The sequence below is a fragment of the Syngnathus acus genome, chromosome 10 (assembly GCF_901709675.1).
Source record: "Syngnathus acus chromosome 10, fSynAcu1.2, whole genome shotgun sequence".
In the NCBI taxonomy this organism is placed as follows: Eukaryota; Metazoa; Chordata; class Actinopteri; order Syngnathiformes; family Syngnathidae; genus Syngnathus; species Syngnathus acus.
The window spans coordinates 14,537,794-14,561,851 of record NC_051095.1 but is presented as its reverse complement, the minus strand read 5'-3'; the positions used below and the strand labels follow the sequence as shown (position 1 = coordinate 14,561,851).

General features: G+C 42.4%; 1 protein-coding gene across 4 annotated transcripts in view; it reads left to right on the top strand.

Moving 5' to 3' along the window:
• pcdh19 (protocadherin 19) overlaps positions 1 to 20,138 on the top strand; it is a 59,051-nt gene extending 38,913 nt beyond the window's left edge. For all 4 annotated transcript variants that reach the window (XM_037260554.1, XM_037260556.1, XM_037260553.1 and 1 more), the window contains one exon: positions 17,565 to 20,138. In XM_037260554.1, the coding sequence (XP_037116449.1) occupies positions 17,565 to 18,130 (566 nt within the window). In that variant the 3' untranslated portion in view covers positions 18,131 to 20,138. The remainder of the gene's footprint in view (positions 1 to 17,564) is intronic.
• The last annotated feature ends 3,920 nt before the right edge of the window (positions 20,139 to 24,058 follow it).

Here is a 24,058-nt window from a genome sequence, read left to right as displayed (position 1 = left end):
TATAGTTTTGGATAAAACACAAACATTTGCAGGCATTTTGAGTTTTTTGTTCTTTGAATTGGTAAATAAATAAATAAATAAATTAATAAATAAATAAATAACAAACCTTGTGACAAAATATACATACTAAAGTACTCTTTTCACACGACAGTTGCGGCTCGTGCATTCAAAATACATAAGAAGTGAGTATCTGAGACAGTGACAATTGTTTTCAATGCAAATGTTTGTTGGCAGTTAATATCCATTTTTAAACTCTTATTTGGCGGTGCTGCTCCTCTGATGGTCTGCCTTTTTACCAACTTCAACCCCCGATGTGAGGCAATGTTTTTCTTCAGCATTAAACAAACAGTAACAGTAGTGTCTTGTTAATTCTAACAGTGTAACAATGTCGATACGTCATCGCTGTAGGGCGTAATACCTCCATCTGTCAAAATGACAACTATACAGGAACTCAAAAAACGGCAGCTTCTTCCCAATTCCCAGGCACCGCTTGGTTCAAGTTGTATTATATCGTAGATTGCTGTGGCACACGTCGCATCAACATTGTACTACTAAAAAAAAAACCTGAATATGCTAAAAAAATGAAACTGGCATTGATCAAAATAGGACAAACATGAAGTCGTTGCAGATAAGTACTTCAAAGTCTGCTATCACGTGGAAAAAAATGCCAAAAAAAGCCTTCACCGTGTAAAACATAAGTTGTGATCATTTGTTTAAGCAATGTTCAAAGCTTTAAATTGGCTACAATTGCATGTAAATTACAGACAAGGTGAAGCCAGCCCATGAGTATCGATTTGTGAAGAAAAAAAACATTTGACCATATTTGGACATAAGAGGTTTCTGCCTGATAGCGACGACATGTAGATTCAACGACATGTAAATTGTGTTCTCCAACTTGTAAGAAGGAAAGCTGACTGGCATTTATTGCACCCTGTGGAAAAGAGGCTGCCATCATTTTCTTTGTTTTTACACATCTGAATATGTTAAGCAAGCATGTACACTGCTTTCATGTTTAAAAATAGCCAAAGTCTCTTGGTAGTGGTGTTTGTTTGCTGTACTTGCTTAAGTAAATCAACAAATTCTTAAAAAATCCCTGCCCCACCTCTCCTTTTTCCGTTCTTTACTTATTTCCAAGCGGGAATAAGTCGAGGGATGTGTGGATGTATTTAAACAAACTTAATGTGTTTTGATGCTGCATTAAGTTTTCCAAGTGTCTTTTGCTGCTGCGTTTTGCACACGGGGACAAATCAAGAGTGTAGATTATCTCTCGGCCACGGAATGTCGTAACACGGTAGAAGCATCACCTGATCCGAACAAAGCTCCCATGAATAAAGCCGGTGTATTTTAATCAGCTCAAGAAGAAACTGCTTATCTCCATGCACTTGTCATGGATAGCGTATTGAACATATCAGAGAGAGAAATGGGAATAGTTCATTATTTTCTAGGGCTCACAATGAGTCTGATATATCTTATAGGGGGGCCTATGCTGACAGCTCATTTTCCTCACAATCCTGGTATTCAGCTCGCTGTGTGAGTGTGAGGGGGGGGCGAGAGAGAGAGAGAGAGAGAGAGAGAGAGAGAGAGAGAGAGAGAGAGAGAGAGAGAGAGAGAGAGAGAGAGAGAGAGAGAGAGAGAGAGAGAGAGAGAGAGGGAAAATAGGCTACCGGATCTCCATTGCTTATTCATGATGCTGTGGCATGCTAGGTGTGTTAATAATCCACACAGAAAGAGAGTAAATCACACTTGTTTGTCGAACACCTCTTCAAGCCGGGGCCCGGTGGACGGCAGGTGGGGAAACGAGGCTTGATCAGGGGGATGGGAGGCAGATTAAAACTGGTAACGGCTTGGAGTTTGATGGGCAGGAGTGGATTGGATTTGGAGCCGGAGCGGAATGTTAAAACGGCTCGTGGGCAAACACTGCCTAGAGTGTTGGAGAGTCCGTTTTCAAAGGTTAATCACAGAAAGATGAGGAGATAGAGAAATGGTTAAGGGGTGGGGGACGGAGCATTTCAAATGCGGCAAATGAGTCACCTTTGGTATGCCAGAACACGCCTGAAAACTCACCGATTTTTGTACTACGTCGTGGTGAAAATGTGTTTTATTTTCTCATTAGCACCATTTGGAAAAGTAGGAAAAAAATAGTCTCAAGCAACAATATCAACAACTGACACCAACTTGAGTGTGCATCTATCATAAGGAGAAAATGTCTCCAGGACCATGCCCAACATTGTAGTTGGTAATTTTAGTTATTTAATGTATTCCAAGGAACAAACAGGAGATACTAACCTGCAAAGATGAACATAAATCAAGTTCGTGCACAAAAACATGAATGGTTGATTAGAACATATTTGTTCATTCCAAATGAAGTTTGTGAAGTTTCCATGGAGACGTTCCAGTTTTGCAACCAGAGTAAGGTTTGGTTCTTCCACACCACATTCATCTAAGCCTTTTGCTAGCGACAAAAAGGGCCCTATCAAAAGAGGGATGTCTACTTAGATTAAAAAACAAGTCTAAAATCTAGCTAAAGCTGTAATTGATTTATAAGATTTGCGCAACCTGTAATAGATTAATTGCATGTTTCATTGAACTAAACTGGTACATACAGTGTGTAACGTGTATCGTTACTAAGTGGACTCTACAAAGCAGGAGTCCCCAATTCTAGTCCTTGGGATCGGGTGTCCTGCATGTTTTATATGTCTCCCTGCTGCAGCACACCTGATTTAAATGATCAGGATCGTTATCCAGTTTCTGCATATTTTGCTGATTATCCGATCATTCGAATACAGAGTATAAAACATGCAGGACACCGGACCCCGGGGACCCCTGCTATAAAGTAATAACCTTGCCATTCATTATTTCCCCATCTTGGAGATGCTCACAGTTACCTTTCCTTCTCTGTGTGACGTGTCTTGTGCACATACGGTATGATTACATTAGTCTGGGTCATTGCAGGAGCAGAGCAATGTTCACCACTTCTGGGTGGCGATTTGCATGATCTGCGTGATGCACATTCAGCATAAAGCGAGATTAAGATGGCTTCCCACCTACACACTTATCACATAGTGCTATGAGCACACTACTCTCTCCTAGTCGTTAGGACATTGTGGCGGGCCCATGCGACAAACATGCAATTCAGTTAAACCAACTTAGCTGTCTTGTTTAGTGTTTAGAATAACACTGCGCTTAGCCAACGTAGTGCTGTGACACCGACATTAGAATTCCACTCCCAATAACGTTGCACACAATTAAATCTGACATTTCGTAGGTGAGACATGAGAGTTTATTTCTGTTAGGGAAAGATCTCTGGGATTGATTAGCTGGATTCAGTCGTCATTTCAGCCATGATATTTGTGTGCACACCAATAGATATAGTAAAATGAAGCTTCAAATTTGCTCCATGAACCAGTTGGATTATTTGACCCCTCTAAAAGGCACTGCTGGTTTGAAAACTAAATGGGTTAAGAAAGAAAGCAGAGACAATATCAGTACTTAAAATACAAATTTGTCACTATAGGTGGTTCTCATGCATGAAATGCTATGTAATATGGCAATGGTAAAAAAAAAATCAAAGCAGCACTTGCCTTGCTTCAATTTCCTACAATGATGTTAAACCAAAAGAAAAGTAGGACATACATAAGTAACACACTACTGGTGTTATTGTCATTTGCTTCACGTGAAACTTGTCCATGGCGCAAAAATGGTTAGGGACTGCTTTTGCCCCAAACACCTTCCCCAAAGACAGAAAAATAGCAGTTAGGTTCACTCCGGAGCCAACACTCAGCTGTAAACAGAGTCACAATGGACTCATGGCATCATTGTTACTGGCAGAGTAAACAAGCTGATATGAAGGCACACACATGGTCCAGAGGAGACCCGTGAGTGGGAAGGATACCCGCCGAGAGACTGCCAAGCTAGGCTTGTATTACAGGGATCCCAGGATATGAGACACCAACTGGGCGGTCCGCGTTCCCTCCAGGCAGCTGGCCCTCGGCCCAGTCGGCTATAATCAGCTCCATTACCTGTAGCACTGACTCACATTTAGGAGCTCTCATAGTGAGTTCGTGGAGCAGAGATGAAGCGGACAGTATTAACATGCGAGAAGCCGATGCACATGCACACTTGCATTCTTCACGGGCACGTAAAAGGCATGTGGTTTAGCTCCTAAGAATATAAATTAAACGCTCTGTTGAAATCAGTGGGAATAATCAAGCATGGACAAGTACATTGTAGCTCACGGTTTTCTGTCCAGAATACAAAGAGACACTTTTCACTGCAGCTGGGATAGAGTGGAGGAGGGGAGTGACGGGATGGGGGTGGGGGGATGGTTACTTAAGGCATTTTAACGCCACTCACTTCCCTTCCTTTTCCGTGGGAAAAAAGCTACACCTCTACCCTCATTAATCCATTTGACTTTTTTCCATCTCATCTGTTCATCACATTGATGGGGCATAGTTCCACTGGAACAAGGAGCAGCAGGTTTTCCTCCGTGCATTACACACCTCAATTTGGAGCGCCAAATGCACAGAATGTGTTTTTGTTACTATAAAGCAGCAGTTGTTAATCCCAGTCCTTATTTTTGAATCGGGTGTGTTGCAGCAGAGAAACATATATAAAACATGCAGGACACTGCACCCCGAGGAGCAGGTTTGAAAACCCGTAATTTTCAGGTCAAGTAATTAGTAAAGTAGCTGAACTACTTCTTGTAGGTAACTGTGGCAACACTGATCCTGGTCGTAGCTTAACAGCGAGTAGAGTGAAAAAGTGTCCTCTTCTCGTCGGAATGTGTTGAAGTTCACCACTCAAATACGCTTACGCAATATAAATTACAGTAAATATTTGTATGACAATCACTTGCAATATACATACATATAAAACAAACAAGATATTGTAAATACGGTAAAAACGTGTGTGCCACAATACCAGACAGTATTCTGACTAATTCTTTGGGCGCCATTCAGAACCTCCAAAAGATGTATACTGACTACCCCTGTAATGTATTCCCTTCATGTTTGTTCAGTAATTATTTTATTGAAATTTAAGCAACCTGATTTTAACACTGACCTACATCACCTAACTACTAGCAGAACCCTGCAGATATAAATGGAAGGTTAAAGGCAAGCCATATGACGCACGTCTACTATGACTATCTTTCATTCAGCAATCAGCATCGGTCCTCTCTCGCTGCCCCCCAGGTGACCTCGGCGAGCCGTGCTCTAACTCGACATTCGGTCTCAGCAGCAAGCAGCTTAGCGCGTGACTCGCGATATCAACTATTGATGAGGCTGGACCTTTTTTCTTGGTCAAGACTCTTCAGGAAATCTTGAAAGTTAACTCGTCACAGACAGACTCAGAAGTGGTCCGTTTCGGCTCTTGTCAGGTGAACTACAAATTGCAGTTGGCTCAAGTGTATGAATAAGCATTGAAACTCTCCAGAACATGTTCACGCAGTGTTACAAAGTAGCTAAAGCTACTATAGCTAACATTTTACAAAGGAATATTTATATTATAAATTACATAGTTTTAACACATTCTTAAAGAAATACGTACAGGGGAAAATAATAGCCTGAGTGGATGCCTAGTCTGCCCCCTGATCTTTTCTGTCACCCTTCGACAGAAAAAGTCCAATATTTTGAAAACAGAATGTTTTGGCCGACAAAAATCCCAAATCTGTTTTGACAAAACCAGACATTTTGTTTGATTCTGCTTGAGTTTGGTGAAACATGACCTTCCTATATCGTGTTCTTGTTGTTTGTGTTACAGCATGCAAATGATACACATCTGAAGTGCAGCGTGCATGCTTGTAACACTGCCTGGATGATTACTACCAGTAGTCACTCTGAAGTGTGTTGTGCTACATGCTAGTTTACGCTTGTTTTTCGCCCACTTGAGCGTGAAAAAGGTCAACGGCTGAGCGCAGCGCATGGATGTGTTTGCATCGTTGCCAGCGGTGGTGCATAAGCAAATTAAGTGAATTAATCAACATTAACAACATTATTCACAAAGAGCCTTTTGTACAAAAAGGGATATTTCCTCCAGGCAAATCTTTCTGGGCATTAGCATAATTATCGTATTAATGCAAAATCAGGCAGATCTGTTGCTGGTTATTTACAGTCTTGGGCTTAGTGTTAGTGAGGGGGGAAAAGTGCACTGTAGTGGCTTTATTGTTCTTTCTTTCATATAACTAAGCTGGGGACTCAATCGATGGTGGCCAAATTTGACTTTTCAAAGGCCCTCTGTCCCCTGCCTCTTAAAGGGAAGGATAAAAGGTAATGGGAGAGGTTGGCTGTTAAGTTTAATGGCAGACAGGCAAGTCTCAGAGGGGCTCTATTTAATGATGTGCCTCTTCTCATGCCGCGCTCGTTAAAGACGAGGCCAAAATGCATGAAGAGGACAGGCCCGCAGCGCTGCACCCCCTCCCACCACCACCCTCGCCTAGGAGCTGCGGGCTTTTGTGTGTTGTGTGCACCTACTCGGCTCACATTAGCATCAGGAAATAAATAAAGCAGGCTTGACCTCTTCATTCCTCAACATAGGTTCAGCCACGTTGCATTTGGAAGTCCACGCAAAGCCTCTTGTGTGGCTTTCCCGCTGTTGAGAGAAGGAAACGGGGAAGCGGATGGCAGGAATTGGATCTTTGACACCTGCCACTTCCACTCTGTTGCACCTTGCTTCACCCACACCTCCACCCAACCCTGCCCCTCCTCTTTGCCCACCCATCGCTACACATAAGGATGTTTGCGTGTCACAGCTCAGCATGTTATCATGAGTGGGCGCACGCAGGGAAATCCAATTACTTCCACTGTGTCAGTATTCACCCTGCCATCGTCCTTATGCATGTAACTCAAATTAAAAAAGATGTGCCCATTAGTTTCCCCGTATTCTCACGGTCTTTCCCTCCCCTGCACATGTGCAAATCTTTTTGCGACTTGGACACTGCATAGTGCTGCACTGGATGGCAGGTGGTAATGCTAAGGCTATTGATTCTGACTCATATTAAGTGGTATCGTGGAGCGGCTCTCGCTGTGGTGAATAATGTGGAGCCAGAAAGAAATCAGCACGGCTGTTGCTGTTTGACAGGCAGAATGGTGAAGAATAGCCTTTTTGATGAGGAACTATTGCACGTTGTAACCAAAATGAGCTTCTGCACCAGGAGTCTCGGATGCATATAATGCATAGCCTTGTTTCATTAACAACCAAGACTGTATGTATAAATGCATGGAATTAGTAAAGAAAAGTGGATTACTCTGAAACACTGAATCATTCCAACCAACCTTAATGTAAGTCAAGCGCCAAGTTGAGTGAGCGCAAAAGGATTGACTAAGGGCAACTCAGGGTTTAGGTTTTTCTATGGTTCAGTGTCGTTCTTAGAGGAAAAAGCCACAGAGCTGATATAAAAAAAAAAAAAGACTACGCATCCCCTGGTGAAATGCTGAAAAAATTAAAGACCAATAATTTCGAAACTTGGGCGGCTTGGTGGCGCACTGGTTAGCAAGTCCACCTCACAGCTAGGAGGGTGCGATTCCACCTCCGGCCCTCCCTGTGTGGAGTTTGCGTGTTCTCCCCATGCCCGCGTGGGTTTTCTTGGGGCACTCCGGTTTCCTCCCACATCCCAAAAACATGTTTGGTAGTGTGATGGTGCACTCCACATTGGTGTGAGTGTGGATGGTTGTTCGTCTCTGCGTGCCCTGCGATTGGCTGGCAACAGGTTCAGGGTGTCCCCGCCTACTGCCTGTTGACTGCTGAGATAGGCTTCAGCACGCCCGCAACCCCTGTGGGGACAAGCAGTATAGAAAATGGATGGATGGAATTCTAAAACTAACCCTGCACTCACACACCACCCCATAAAAAAAATCAAAAGATAAGATACAAAGAAACAGTGCAGAGTAGCACATAAATGCCACTGTTTAATGCCTCAGATTTACACCAAATAAAGTAGTATGAGTAGTATAAGTAGTCTGAAATAAATTGATTTATTCACAAAACAAACAAACAAGGTATGTGGAATTACCCAAATACTAAATTAACCAAGGCAATTTCAAACAAATGTTCAAAAAAAAGAAATTCAGGGAATAAACTCAAAACTCCAGAAAATGTAAAATGACGAGCAACACCACCCATGAACCAACAAAGCCTGAATGAAACCAGGGAGCTATATACAAGCAAACTGTCATGACAACGAGGTACACCTGGAAAAAAAAGTGGCAGGAGAGAGCTGATTGGTTGACAGCGGAAACAGGTTGACGAGAACAGGTGGAAACGCAAATTTAACGAGTTGATACGACATGAGGTGCAAAAGGGACATTGGAAAACATGAAACTAAATGTAAAACTAATGTCTAAAAAACACAAAGAAGGCTTAAACAGTTTAAACCATGAACAGAATACGTCTATTCCCAGTATTTCCCAATGATTTTATTCGCTGTCTCATCGCTATCATTCATTCTGATTTTAGAGGTAAAACTTGAAATCTGTGAGTCTAACATAGTATCTTAGTAATGGATGTATTTATTTATTTATTTCAGGATCTGGTCCAATGCAACACTGGGCATACTCGACAGGTGCAATTAAATGTCCAAACACGCGTTGACTGCCACAGGTTCTTGGAGGCAACAAAGTAAACCATGATGGCTAACCACTCCACCTCATTGTGTGCCTTTCTGCTCACATAGCTTAAGCTGCCCCTCATACTTCATACTGCCACTCACCGTATTACAATGTCCTACTTGCAGTGGTTGTTAAAATTACCTCGAAGAGACTTTTCAAGGGAAGGGGGAGGAAAGAAAAGGCGGAAGGTAGAGAGGGAAATGAGAGAGCGGGTACCTCACCGGGGCTCGGTGACAAGATAAAATGGAATATTAAACACATAGGCCTGCCTGACACAAAGTGAATGTGACTGAATGAGAAGGCACATTGTATTAATTATGTAAGGCTGCTTTTTTGAGGCAAGTCGGAAGCAGAGCGAGAGAAAGAGCGACAGAGACAGAAAGAGGAATGGTTTGGATTTTTGCTCTGCCGTCCAAGCGTCCAAACGTATTTAGTGGCACTAAGGTTTTGTGTTTCTTTGATTCCACCTGGCAAAAATAAAGAAGCGTGAAATAATCAAAAAGGAAAGAAAATAGACACACTACTTTTTGGTTGTCTTATGCGTGATGGATCATGGGATAATGGATTCAAATGACACCATACGATTATAGCACGAACCCATGTGTTCAACAATGTTTGCTTTGTTGTCGTGAGAGGTTGATGATGAGCACATAAGGATGACCCTTCAGCATGCCCGTAAATATACAGTCGTCGCCGACCATGACCTGAAAATATATTGCCGACGGGGTCAGGTGTTCCGGACGGAACTAAGTGCCCATCGATCACAGCACAATGCCCCTTTGTTGACGATTGGCCATGGAGTGGTGCTGTGGATGCGCCACACTGTGACTTTTCACAGAAATGTTTTTCACAAGACCATTTAAGATAAGGACAATTTCTTTTCAAAGTGACGTCGTCAACCCATGGTCGAACATGCATATGCAATTTTGCGAGCTATTTTGACCAAGTTATCTGAATGTGAAAAGTTTTCACAGGTCATTTAGCCCATTTAAGTACCTCCCCTTGGCTTTCATCTCCATCTCAATGCTGACCGCTGCTTCGGCCCCTCCTTTATGTTTCCCCTCAGACTCAGGTTTAGGAGCAAATTATTATGTGAGGTTGGTCAGGCTTAAACACAGCTTTCATTTTGTCCTCTGCTAAAAGCTGTGCTGAGTTAAAATGAGTCAATCACATATGCGGGGGCGGGAAGATCGCTATGCTGTCATGGCTGCATTGGCACGTGCGCAGCTGGCATATCAGGCGCCCGCTGTGTGGAGAACCAGCAGGGCCAGAACATAGGTTAATTGTGAGGCTTACCTTTAGGAGGGCAATTTGAAAAAGCGGACAATTGGCAAGGGTAACATTTGCGTAGTTGCTGTAGTGAACACCACACTGCATATTGCAATGCAAAAGCTGGAAAGTATTTCCAGTATATAAAAAGTTGCTACCATTATTAACCTTGATGGATTTCTGTCTTTTGTGCACTTGCTCTTAAGAATCACAGAAAACATTCATATTCAAAACTATTGATTTGTTCAACTTCCAGATGGAGTTTTGTCTAAATGTAGCAGTAAGGTCAAAAATGCAGCTGGGACGATAATAACAGAACTAACACGTTTTTTTTATTTTCATTTTTTTATTGTCAAGATTGTGATGTTTGTACTATATTGTAGTTTAATTTGAACTTGAAATCACTTGCTAAAATATTTAGAATTTCTTTTCAGCAGATTTAACTAGTGGTTAGCAGGTTTGCCTCAGTTTTGAGGCTCTGTGTTCAAATCAGGAGAGTCATCCCGTTTGGAGTGTGCATATTCTTCATGTGCTTGTGACCCCCCCCAATATTGACTTCCTTTTTATTTTATTTGTTGGTTTAACACTGTTGCATTTTTAAGCTGTACCTTGTTTAATATCACACTGCAAGCAAAAAACAAAAAACAAAAAAGGGATAAAAAAAAAGAAATCCTGGCCTGCGCTACAGATGGGCCTCACTAGGTACGGCATTGTGGAAAAATCATTGCCCGGACATTAGAAAGCGCTCACCCACGTAACATTGCAAAAACTATCTCATTTGTACTTCACACAATAGCCAACAGTCCTGCCTTTAAACCTAACAAAGATATAATGGTGTATTAACAGCATAGTTGTGTTTGTTCTACCCGGCCGTCTCTGTTACACAGCTGTTAAACATCTGCTGTTTGTACCAATTTAGACGCGTGTGCATTGTTTGTTAACACGGGTTAGGTAATTCATTCCTCACATCAGAACCTGCTGGCTCAGGATCGCCAGCGGCCAAGGTCAAAACCTGGAATACAGTTTGGCCTGTTTCTTTTTGAACAGTCAGAGAAGTGCAGCTATAGCATGTACGTATATACAGTACGTACTAGAATTAAGCTGAAGTGACATATTTTAATAGCCGCAAGGAGGGTACAGCTACGCGTGCGGCAAGTAACAAGCTGTCAGATATTCCGCCGCGTGATGGATTTGACGTCAAATCTGTTCTTCATCAATTGACTGGGGCTAACGTGCAAATGGAGAAGCGTGGAGACCCATGACTTCGCCGCACGTATCGAGGTGCTAACAAGACCGCCCAGTGATTCCAATTTCTTTCACAATTAATATTTGACTTCCAGACTTAAAGTCATTCTAGACAAAAATGTGAAGAATTTTGGATGAGGGATAGATTTAATTACAGCAATGTATGTCAGACAGCAGTGCTGATGAAACGAAAGGGGAGGACAGGAGGAGGAGACGCATAAATGATGGGCTATGGCAAGGGAGCTTCAAGGGATGAATCTAGTGGGTGTTTTTGTGGTGGTGGTGGTGGTGTGCACAGAGTGATGGCTTGCCCGGCGCAGTAAGGGTGCCCCTCTACTGTTTGTAAAAACAAGACCATCACACTCCATCTTGCCGCTCCCGCTGGAGCCGGGCCTGCGGGCTGATTTATGGCGCACGCGTTGAATTGGCTCGCTGGGATGACAGCAAAGCTCGGACTCTCCCGGGTGAGTGGTGAATGAGGCTGTTTGTCCGAAACTAAGCTGGCAAACGGACCCGTTCCACTGAGGTGGTTAGAACTGACTTGATGTCTACATGTGAGCATGGACCGGACTCCCAAAACTGGTTCCCACTCTCGTCTGCCTCTGCGCTGCTGGTGCCATTTTTCCCCGTGAATTGTTCTCCCATATGATTCTTCTAACCTCTTCTGTGGCAACTGCTTCATCAAGGCCCTGTAGTAGCAATTTGGATTTAATCAATCTTTGCTGTGTGGCTGCCAGAATGGAAAATTAATACCGAGTGCAATTACAAAACAGCCATTTCACTGTCAAAGATACAATGCAGCGCCGTGATGAGAGCAGCGAGAGAATGCTGTCGAGCAGCAAATTTGAGCCCTTTCATGGCAGCGAGTGTCGGCTGCCATGTTGTCTTCACAACAACCACGGATGCCAGAAGACACGCTCTTTGAAAAGAATTTGGGATTTGACACCGTTTCAAATAAGTCAACAGGATAAAGTCAGTCCCAGTGCATTGAGGAGGAAAATGTATTTTGAAATTGCAACCTGGCGAATGAAAAGTTCAAATAGTCAATGCAAGCATATGGGTGCTCTGAAACGTGTCAGACTCAAACTTATTTAGACATAAACCCTTCCATGGACATGGACTGATTTGTCCTTCGACTTCAACTGCTTTGGCCTTCTTGTGTTGGATGCAATTTGAGTTGAAGTATTAGATCATTTTTAGACTGAGTTGAAAACGGACACCAGTAATGTTATCTCATATCTAACTGAGCAATAACTTGTGTTGGCGAACTTGTGTCAGCTTTCATTCAAATCTAATAGACACAATCATCGCCGAGAGTTTACGAGGGGTGGTTTGAAAGCTGAATGCGGCAGAGTGCGCAGGAACATGTACCAAAACGGGATCAAATCAAACTTGGCATAGCATAGCAAATGTTGAAATGTTTAAAGAAGGCAAGCTGGGAATTGCAGTCAGTAGACTGCAGACAGGAAAGCACTGTCAATGTAGCCAAATCCAAGATGATAACATTGTTTCCTGATTCGAGAAAGCCTGTCCAGCTGCCCGGACCATCGTCAGTCCATGATGAGGTTGTTTGTCAAAAAGTACCATTGAAATGCAGCCGATTGCCATTACTTGTTGACAGAGTAGCTTTTTGCTCTCCCTGTCGAATAATTGTTTTTTTCAAACACTCCGATAGATATGTCGAAGCCATTTGATTTGATAGGGTTTAATTTCAAAGGCTGTGACGGCGGAAGAGGAAAGTGGCGCATCAAAGCAAAGTGCCGCTTCATTCGAGCCGCACGTAAAACATATCAAGGTGTAAATTGCTCTTAATTATTCCCTTTCATAGCGCCAACATCACAGTGGCATCAACATGTCTGCCTGTCAGTTGCAGAGCGTGTATTTTCATATGACAAGCACAATGCGGGTGCTCGCCGCACCGACAGCAAAAGTGTCAGCGCAAAGTGGAGGATACAAAAAGGGAGTTTAAAGCCCAAAGTGGCAGCCATTCTCCCTGTAAAGTGATTTATCACACCGCAGTGCTGTTTCGGGTTCCCTTTGGGGTTTGTCAAGCTGTGATAGCAGCCTGACTTAAGTGTGTCATCCTGCATCACACACAATTTTAGCATCTCAACTCGACCTTCAGAATGACCACCAGTCTCTTTAACGTGTTTCATAGGATGATGTCACTGTTCAAGATCTTCCGGTGTGTTTGCCGACGTTGACACAAAGTAACTTGCAAAAGCTCTGGGAGTTTCTTTGACGAGCTCCTCCTGACAGTGAACGCATCCCCTCCCTGCTCCCGTCAGGGGGGATTTTTAGTCTTTCGCTGATCCTTTTTTCTCGCCTTTTCCCTCCATTAGCCACACACAAACATCACCTCCAGCTGTATGACAAGACGGGATCATTATGTGCGCGCACAAGGAGATGGCAAATTTAGCGATGAGCTTGTCGGAGCTGAGGGATTCCTCAAATCTCTGTGCCAGCAAGTTAAGACATCTTCATCAGATGGAGGGAGGCACTGAATTTTATGAGCACGGTGACAAACTGTGAGGAAGAAATAGAGAATGTTTGGGTTATACTCATCAACATTTGGCCGGAACTACAATTACAACTGGAATTGAAATATTTCTCATGGTGTCAATTATGGTTTAATGTTCATTCACCTGAGTTTGGTGCAAACACTGCAAGTTTAGTTCCCTCTCAGTGATAGTGTGTCAGCGAATGTGAGTGGCCTTCTGTCTTAATGTGTCCTTTGACTGGATAAATGACCAGTCCGGTGTGAAGTCTACCATTCATCCTAAAGGAAATTAATGTGATAGGAAAGATGGGTATTTTACATTTCTAAGTTTGATGCCTTACTTTAAGTCAAGTTCTTTGTCCTACGACCCCGCACTTGGCAATTAGTAATGTTGTAGTCAAGACCACTCATACTGAGACAAAGACATTACAGAGCTTCGAGACCGAGACAAGACCAAGACTTTTGGAGGTCGAGACTAAGCATTGCAGGTAGAAAAGATCTTATTTTTGCTCATTGTCTTAGAATGAGTGTTTTTCTTACTATAACATTTCCGGTGTGGTTCATTTCACGGTTACTTTACCTGTCTTTATGCTTCCTCTTAGTGTGCAGATAAAAGTTGGACGTTGGTGCCAGCACCACAGAATTTGCATGTTGGAGAGTGTTTCTGCTTACATTTCACTTGGCAAATGAAAATCTTTTGGAAACCAAACCTAGTTACTGGCGACTTTGTCGACATTTCTTCTTATTTTTCCTGGGCGCTGCGTCTCGAGTAGTCTTCCTTTCACTCTGTGCGCGTGGGGCATTAGCACTCCAGGTGACACCAACAAGGAAGCGCAACACCCTCCATTTGTGTTTCACACTGCTCACATTACTTGGTCTCACCGGTCTTGATAAAAAAAATCCTGAGTCCATCCTGTCCCAGACCAAGACAAGACAAGAGTAAAAATGCCTTCGATTCCGAGACGAGACTTAAAAATGGTTTCGGGACGAAGATCGATCTCTAGAACTACAACACGAGCAATTAGATAACAATCTCTCTCCCCCTATCAGAGATCCTTGTGAGGTTTTTGTACTTTCCAATGCTCTGTTTTGGATAACAAACAAATCTGACCTTCAAGCTGATTGACCATCATATTTCAAAAAAAAAAAAAATCTTAGCAGGAGGAGCCGTCACCATCTTTGTTTCTGTATTGGCTTTCAAAGTTGAGCGCCGCTCTATGAATCCTGAAATTAATCATCGACAAGCTTATTATTGGGTTGAGAATAGGAGAAGATTGTGCTTTGTTGGAGGTCACTTTTTTGATGTAAACTCTGCCTCTTCAAAATTTGTCACGGCTCTTTAGAGCGACATCTGCGTTTTATAAAGCTCCACGCAGAGGCAGGATGTGTGCGTGTTAATGGCACTCGGCTTTTACAACAATGCCATTTACACCCTGGTTGCTCTCCCATAGACCCCAAAGGAACCGAAAAAGCGAGAGTTGAAAAAAACATTCACTGGAAATGCATGCGCTGCTAAGGAGGAATCATACAACTTGTGTGTTTCTCTTTGTGCCCCAAAGGCTTTTCATGCTTTTGAAATTGCTTCAGGCGATAGAAAAAAGCCAAAGTAGTCGGCGGAAGCAGCATTAAATTACCAAGACGCTTGCAAATCTTTAATCAGTTGAGAGATTTACTATGTCAACCGTGTCACTGGAGATTTTTCTAAAGCTATTTCTTATAATTAAATGTAGACCTTGAACTGGACAAAAGAAGGAACCAGGTGATGTTAATGTCACAGGGTTGGATAAAGACTCAACAAATATGTGTGGGAACACATAACTTTTGCAGGTGACGCTCTAATTTGGATGTCATGTGCATGTAATTTCCCATTCATGCAACACACCCCTGTCCTATGTATAAGATCAAAAAACATAGTAGCAGAAAGTGGATGGTCGCCTGGATGCCCTTTCCCCATAGCAGCAACATCCAAAATGGCTTTAGAAAATGGAGAAGAATGGCTTTACTCAGCATTTCAGGTTATGCTGAAACCAGGACACTGTCCCAATTCATTGAGTGCATCTCCACATGCCGTCTGAACATCCTAACAACATTGCCAAGGTTTGGTCTAACACCACTCTTGGGGGTGACTAGTCTAACCCGTAGACAAGATCCTAACCATGCAATAAACCCCCCTTCAAGGAATCAGGCACTCCTTTTCAGTCAGGTAGCCAATTAAAGACACTGTGTGATCAGGTTTTAGGAATCAACCGCTATTGTAGCTCAAGTAAGACTGGAGAGACTTTTGGCTGTGATTACATTTTTATGTTCTGATTGGATCCCTCAGCTCGAAACAACAACCCCAGCTTTGTACCCTTAGTCTGCTTGATTGCCACCAGTGCAGCAGCTCCAATCAGCATCTATGCAAATGCAAGAGTGCAAGATTTGAAAATGGATTTAATATTCTCATTGTGCAATAGATTTTATGTTGAGGTGATGTTGATGATGTTATACTCCTTGGTAAAATGGTAAACCCCTGTTACATTTCTGAATGTAATATGAATGTACAGAATGTAATCCTTTGGACAACGGTCACTCGTGATCTGTTTTCTTGGTGCTGGCCTTACAGGTAACGGACTCACTCCGCAAGTGACCTTTCTACTAATATGGGATTTGCATGCACATTCGCACGTTATCATTTTGATTAGACAGTAATGTAAGAAGGAGGCCTCTAGCAAAGCGTCACAGACACCTCCAATCTTCATTTATCGATCCCCAGAGCCTGCGCTGAGGTGCAAGGAATGAATCAAGAAAAACAGATCATTAATGATTTTAATTAGGTGATCTGTCTGGCTGTGATTGCCAGATGTAAGCGTATGCATTTGGGTCGATTGCAAACAACCCCCCCCCTCTGAGATCCTGTCTTGTCACCTTGGGCCTCTTGATATGGAGGTTGGCTCGTGCTCAATGAGTAGATTGGAGCGCAAAAATGTGTCAATGCATATCTGTGCAGCAGGACGGCTCACTGGAGAGAATTGTCATCTATTATAGGGCTCAATCATCTTTAAAAGGCGTGCTGCGGCCAACATTTTGTAATCAATCCTATGAGGTAATTTAGTCTGCAGACGGCAAGAGAGCATGACACCAGCGTGCTGAAGAGCTGTTGTAAAAGTCCTTCCCCCTTTTTAAGATAAACAGAATGAGAAAGTGCGTCTAGACAGACTGCAGACAAATCTCATATTCACTACAGAGTAAAACATCATTACATATTTATGAGTCGGTGCCAGATGACAGGTGCGGAGAAAGGGAGGAACCGGGGCGACAACACCGAAATGTGTCTGGTGTCTCTGTGAGATATCTGATCGCACTGCTTCAAACGAACTCTGATGATCTAGTGTTGCCACCCCCAAAAAAATTATTATAGAAAGGTGGTAAAAGACTTTTGATAAACAATTCATCAAATTAATCAGCAGTTGCAGCATCATTTCAACATATTCTGACAGTAAGCCCTAAAGTAGGAATAGGTTCTTTCTGACAAGAATTTAAGGGTGTATTCAGACCTGACTGCTGGTCCGGACCTACACGCAAATTAATCCTGGTGCGGATTAAAGAACCGGACCGAGACCCACTTTTTAAAGTGGTCTCGGTGAGCTTCCAAAAGGACTCTGGTGCGGTTCGCTTCAGGTGTGAATACAAACAGCGTAGATCCAAACCAACTCCAGGATAGATGAGCATTTTTTGACTTAACAAGACACCGCACGTTTTCCTCCATTTCCGGGTCTGTGCTCCGTGTGCTGCCCTTGTCATTGCTGTCCAATGGGAGTACAGTCATCACAAGCGTGGACGTGTTTACAAAATACTCATTTTGGTGTTTTTTGTAATTCCTTATTAAATGACAGCTTTTCTTTGTTTTTTAGTGATTTACAATAGATGTTAACAATTCAATCCAAAATTCTCCTGTGTTTTTTCAGCTGGAGAGCCCGCTGAAGGCTTCCACTGCCAAGACGAATGCCGCATCCTTGGACACTCTGACCGCTGTTGGATGCCTCGCGTCCCCCTGCCGGCACGCGTCAAGTCGCCTGAGCATGCTCGTAACGTCATCGCTTTGTCAATCGAGGCCACCACTGTGGACGTACCCCACTATGAGGACGGCACCACCAAGAGGACTTTTGCCACCTTCGGCAAGGACGGGCCAGAGGATGTGGAGCGAGGTGATGTAAAGGGGAAACGGACTCATGAGTCACAGGTGTGCAGTCCCAAGGCCAACGGCGGCGCCGTGCGCGAAGCCGGCAACGGGCGAGAAGCGGCTAGCCCCATCACTTCCCCCGTGCACCTGAAGAGCCCTTTGTCCAAGCCCTCGTCCGCCTACAACACACTGAAATGCCGCGACGCGGAGCGCATTGCCAACCACAGTCTGCTCCGGCAACCGGAAGGCAAAGACAGCGAGCCGTCGGTGCGGGAGTTTAACACGCTTCTGCACGACGGCCGTGACAAAGAGTCCCCCAGCAGCAAGCGCTTGAAGGACATTGTGCTTTAGTGAGATTCTCCGCCACGCGCTTACAGCTCATGCGGTGTGAAATTCACATACCATATATAAATATACAGTATATTCTGCAATAGCTGTGTGTACACGAGAAGAGTCCGGCCGTGGGACTTCACCAGACACACCCGTTTGCGGTATGCAATATTCAAGAGTGTGCTGCAGCTAGTTGTGTGCTCATGCCAAGGTAGTAGATGTGGCTTTGTTGTAGTCGCAGTACTTTCTCCTTATTTGCGTTTTTTTTATTTTATTTTATATATAAGCAGCGAGTGGACGGGCAGGTTACTGTTTACTGCACAGACATGGCCAGCGGAGCACTCCAGCTCTCACGCCAAAGCGGGACACATTGGACACCCGAGGTGCCGACACCCGAGTACAGTTATGCCTTTTGGACGACTTTTTGTATCACAATTCAACATTTGCCTTCTTTGGTTTTCGCAGTTTGTTTCAAGCTGCCAAAATCTGCTCTTGGTTCCTTTGTATAGTGAGATCAGTCAGTGTAATAAACAAGACACACAGGATTCATCTCAAAAGGTATTTGTGCATTCGAGGGAGATGTAAAATGATGACCTATCCATCCTGTTTGCACACACCCTGTCTACTACGAGAAGCTTTCTCTGCATCTGCGAGGACATGCCGGCGTCACCAGACTGTGAGCTCTTGACAGTATTTATACTCAGATGGAGCTAAGTGAACTGTGGCTATCTGTGGCTATCCCCCCCCCCCCCCCCCCCCCCCCCGAAGAACAATGTAAGCAGAATAGACAGTCATGTGTTCACACCCGGTTGTACGACGCCGCATCTGTGACGGCCAACCTTGATTGTAGCCAACGGAGCACAAGTTAGGATCTTGTGTTCCGTGGAGTCTTGTACCTTTTTCTGACTTTTGACTATGGGGCTAGGATAGAAGGGATCGTCACTCTTGTCTTGCTATGTGGAACTCTGTATAGAGTTTTATTATTATCATTTTTATTAACCTGTTGTTATGTGACAATCCCTTTAATGTTTTGTTTCAACAGATTTAAAAAAAGACAGATAAAAATAAACATTGGTGTTCAACTGAAGCTACAGTAGCGTTTGTAACACAAACACAAAAAAGGGGAAAAAAACAAGCCAAAATATATTTTATAGATAATTTAAAAATGTGTAATGAGAATATTTAATGCTGTGTAGTTATTCTATGAGTAAGTTATACTTACTTTTGTTTTTTATTTCTTTTTTGTCTTTTGATTTTTATATTGAAATAGTTTTTTTTGTTTTGTTTTTAATTTTCAAAATGAACGTGAATTATTCTTCTTTGACTGTGTTGCCCCTGGAAACTGTTGACTTGCAGTCTACCTTGTTGTAAAGAGTTTCTTATTGGTCAGTTCTTGTGCCATCAAGTTTCTGTGTGGACAACTAGAAAATGTAAAAAAAATACAAAAAAAATACAAAAAAAAAAAATACAAAAAAAAAAAAAAGACGCTATTCCAGCACCAACATTAGTGTGTCTGTTCAATGAGCATTAGAGTGAGATAGCAAAAGAAACCAAATAAGATAAAATAAAATGAACCAACAATGCAAACATAAGACCTGTAATCTTACACTCAAGCTGATAACTGGGGTTCCACCTGGCATCATACTGGGCCAAAAAAAAATTATATACGTATATTTTCAGATATTTCACTGAGAGCTTGGGCTCACCCAGCACTCGTCACGCATCTGTTGATCTGACACAAAGTTTTTATAAGAGTGGTGTAAACAAGACCCCTGGCCCCCACAAGCAGCAGGCTTATGTCTGACATGACAAAGATCGGAGGCACGTCAGCAATGTGGTTTTATGTTGCTTTGCAGTAAACTTGTACAATGTGGATCGTGTGAATGAAAGTGGACAGACTGCATACAAAAAAATATTTAGATCTTGTAACTGAATGTTTTGCTGGTCTCACCCTTGGCTTCTGGCAAAAATGAACATCAGAATAATCACTGAATGTATACAGCAGCTTATAATTAAACTATTAAATGTGCTCTGCCTTGTTGACTGATCTTTCCTGCACACACAAGTCAAAAACTAGAAAAAAAAGAAAATCTACTTCAGGAAATGATGTGTGAGCGTCAAGCAACTTAGTGAGTCTTTTGGCTTGGCAACACTGATTTACATTAAGCGAGTTGATCGTGGAAGAATTTTCACAGTCAAATTTGCTGGTGTGACTCGAGCAATGCACGGGTTCTGTCAAAGCTCAAAGGCTGATCAAGAAGCTCACTTGACGACAATGAAAACTGCTGGTATCTTTGCATCGTGATTCAAGCATCTCAACAACAATGGACCTACAATTTACTCACAACTAAATGCATACAAATATTCCAAACAACAATTATCTAACAACTTCAACACAGCTTTTTAGTCCCTGCACCAGAAAAAGAGTTGGCTTTGATCATATCGACTTTCTTTCCCAGAGTCTTTCAAAGAATTACAGTTCACGTGAAAGTAAAAACTGTTCAAAGACTTAAGCCTGAGGTGGGTATACAGAGGCAAATCAAAGGACAAACACAAAACATTTACTAATCCATTTGATTGTATTTAGACATGGCACATCATTACAGTTCTTAAGTCAGGGGATCACATTCACACGAGTGCAAAGAGTATGGAAAAGTAATGGATAGATGTATTTACACATACATGACTGTCCCCATAAGGGATAATAGAAATAATCTTCAGGGTCAAATAAAACAGTCAAAATTAAATAAAGTATTTGGTGAAAGGGTAAAATTATGTAAAATAATTTTAAAAATGTTGCTATGAATCACAAAACCATAATTGCCGTAGGTGGTTTGTTAAAAGTCAATTAAAAAAGGCATAAACAATAGTGACATAGTATATGGTGATGGGCTACATACACTTCATTCTTATAGAAAGGAATGTAATGCAATAATTTTTTATCAACCTTTTCATATTTTGCATGTTAAGGTTCCAGCTAAACAAGTTCTGAAATGTAAACAATTCCAGTATCGGTCTTGCACCGATTTTCAAACTGATCAAATTTAAATTTCGTTGTACATGTGACAATGACAATAAAGATCTATTCTATTCTATTCTATCATTATCCTGGTAAAATTGATCGACAATGTGATATAACATGGCGTGAATGTGTGCCACTTTGAAAACAGCAACAAGATAGGGCCATTCTTTATTTTAATAATAAAATGGGAATTAACAGCTGGAGTCAGCGCTGGCTCCACAACTCACCATTAATATTCACAGCACTCGCTTTTGCCATTTCCCATTATTTCCTTCACGGACCTTTGGGGGAAAATTCCAACCAGTGAGGCGAGCGCTTGCATGTGTCTATTTCTAGTGGGAAGTGTTCTTTTTATTTCTCTGAGTGGGTCACAAGGTGCCGTTTTTGTGACAAAAACAACACAGTAACTATAAAGGCCAGCGTTGCGTTGAGTCTCATGCTCCTTCTCAGCCAGCAGTATGATGTCATTAATGACTCGTGTACACTATTGATTTATTTGTTGACTTTGAGTGGAAGGGTGGTGGAGTCTGCTACCTTTCCTATAATGCTCCCACTCAATAAACGCTCCAAGTTTCACCTCTCTCCCACACACGGAGCAAGTGAGCGAGCAAGCTTATAAGGATATATCGTATATGAAGAAAAGGATTCCAGGGCTAGTAAATGGATGAGGGAGGAAGGAGAATGAGCAACAGGAAACAGGCAGCTACCCTGTCTGATAAGAGGCTGTCTTCATTTCTCTAATTAATTTGCCATTGCCTCTATATAGCCTCTGGTGGAGCCAACATGAATGCTGGTCTGAAAGCCCTCTTGCCATAACGTGGCCATTAAATCCATAAAGAGGATCTTGTTTCTTCCAGCTAAGTTGCAGGCACCGTTGGACCGCACAGATGGATTACCACTGGAGGGGTTGGACTCCCAAGTAGACAGAACAAACTGATATATAGCGCTGACTCCTTCTAAAGGGAAACATGTGCACTCAAGAAAAATCTTATCATCAGTGGCTGGAAAATTAACTTACCCACACAGAATTTGCCCCATTTATGTTTCTGATGGGACAAGCTTCCACTGAGTTTGTTTAGAAGTTGGTCAGTGTTTCACATTTTGTAAATTTTGTTGCATTTATTTTAATTTTGTATACATTTCTCTAATGAGTGCAACCTTTCCACCACGATTAAGGCCTGAGGTCAATTTATCGAGCCATCCATGGAAGTACCCCCCGCAAAATGGTGCTTGTTCGAGCACATTTAATCGTTCCTGATTCACAATGGTCATGGAGAATATTCCCCCCCCCATTACAGCGAGATTTATATCAAAGGTTACCAGGACACACATCCTATTAAGGTCCTATTAATGTTTCAATTATCACGTGTTAAGAGGGGGAATCAGAGAACAATTAGGGTGATTTATTTACGACCGGGACAAGCACAAGCGAAGCCTGCTGCAGCTTGGTATTTCTTCAATACAGAATAGATAAGTTCTTTTGAATTAGACCCCAAATACTAAAAATTCAACATCCCAATTCAATCCCCCCCCCGGATCTGTGATTTCTCCCACTAATATCCTGATTTTACAATGAAGTAATTGTTCTGGGCAATGTGACGCAACAAAGCTCCTCCTTCCTGCTCAGCGTTTCCGTCCGTGCGACCTGCTCCCCTCCCCTGCTCTTGTGCTCCACCCGGACAGCTGATATTGGTCTGCATCAACGACAGTACTCTGAAAACGCCATTGCAATGAAACGTGGGGTTTCGGGGAGCCCCGGGTGTCGAAATATACGTAAATCAAAACAAGAATGAATTGAAGCAAACTTAACGATCAGGGCACGCAAAAAAAAAAAAAAATTAAAACAAACAAGAGGATGGTAGAAAAGAACCAGGAGACGGATGTGTTTAATGCTACATAAAGGTTCTGCTGCTAATTCGTCCCATGTTTTCTGCACATTGCTACCTAAAATTAAACAGCACATCAGCAGAGAGACAAACAGTTTCGTCTCATCTGTTTATTTACACAGACAGAAAAGTAATGTTCCATTATTTTCTATGCTGCAAGATGACACTTTCTCCTCTCTGCAGAATAATGCATTTGCTGTCAAATACTAAAATAGATACCAAACTCAATTTTCCTTTCAGCTTGGTCTTTCCAAACTGCCCATAATTTGCGATAGAACAAAGATATAGTACGTATATCCCTTGGAGATTTCTGGCCCTGACTGTACTTACACTTACATTGAAGCAATCTGGCCAAATCTGGCATGCTCCTTTCACTTTTCTTCGAGGTGCTACAAAGTTTGTATGAGCGCACAGTACCGATTGAGGTCTGCTGATGTGACTCAAAAACAGCTTTGCTATGCTTTTGCTGTAGTGTTCAAAGTGTTCATACGTATTTTCTGAAACATATAATAAGAAATCTACATCCATATATTCACTAATATCTGAAGTAGTAATTTTAGTAAGAGTGAAGCGGTGTGTAAGGAAGATGATATAGTACGGCCGTGGTCCCCAACCTTTTTTTTCATGGTTCATGGTCATGGTTAAATTCTTGCAGTGGTGATGCTATTCAATTGGGGTATTTATACTCTTAATGTTAGTCTGTGAGTTATTTTTAAGAATTTCTCTAAGGCCTATTGCCGAGTGGTCCGCAGACTGTTACCGGGCCTCAGACCAGTGGTTGCATCCCGCTGAAATCCCAATAATAAATAAACTCTCCATATTTCACTACCCAAAGTTGGCAAGTATGTATCATATAATACAAGAAACCGGTTGACAAATAACATCTCGCCCCTCCGCCCCCGCAGCCAAAGAAATCGTTGGCCGATATACTGAAAAAATAAATGAAAATCTCCCTATTTTTCATGCCAATGAAAAAAGATCTCCCTATTTTTCACAACCCAAAGTTAGCAAGTATGAGACCAACCCCTCTTACTCAAATCA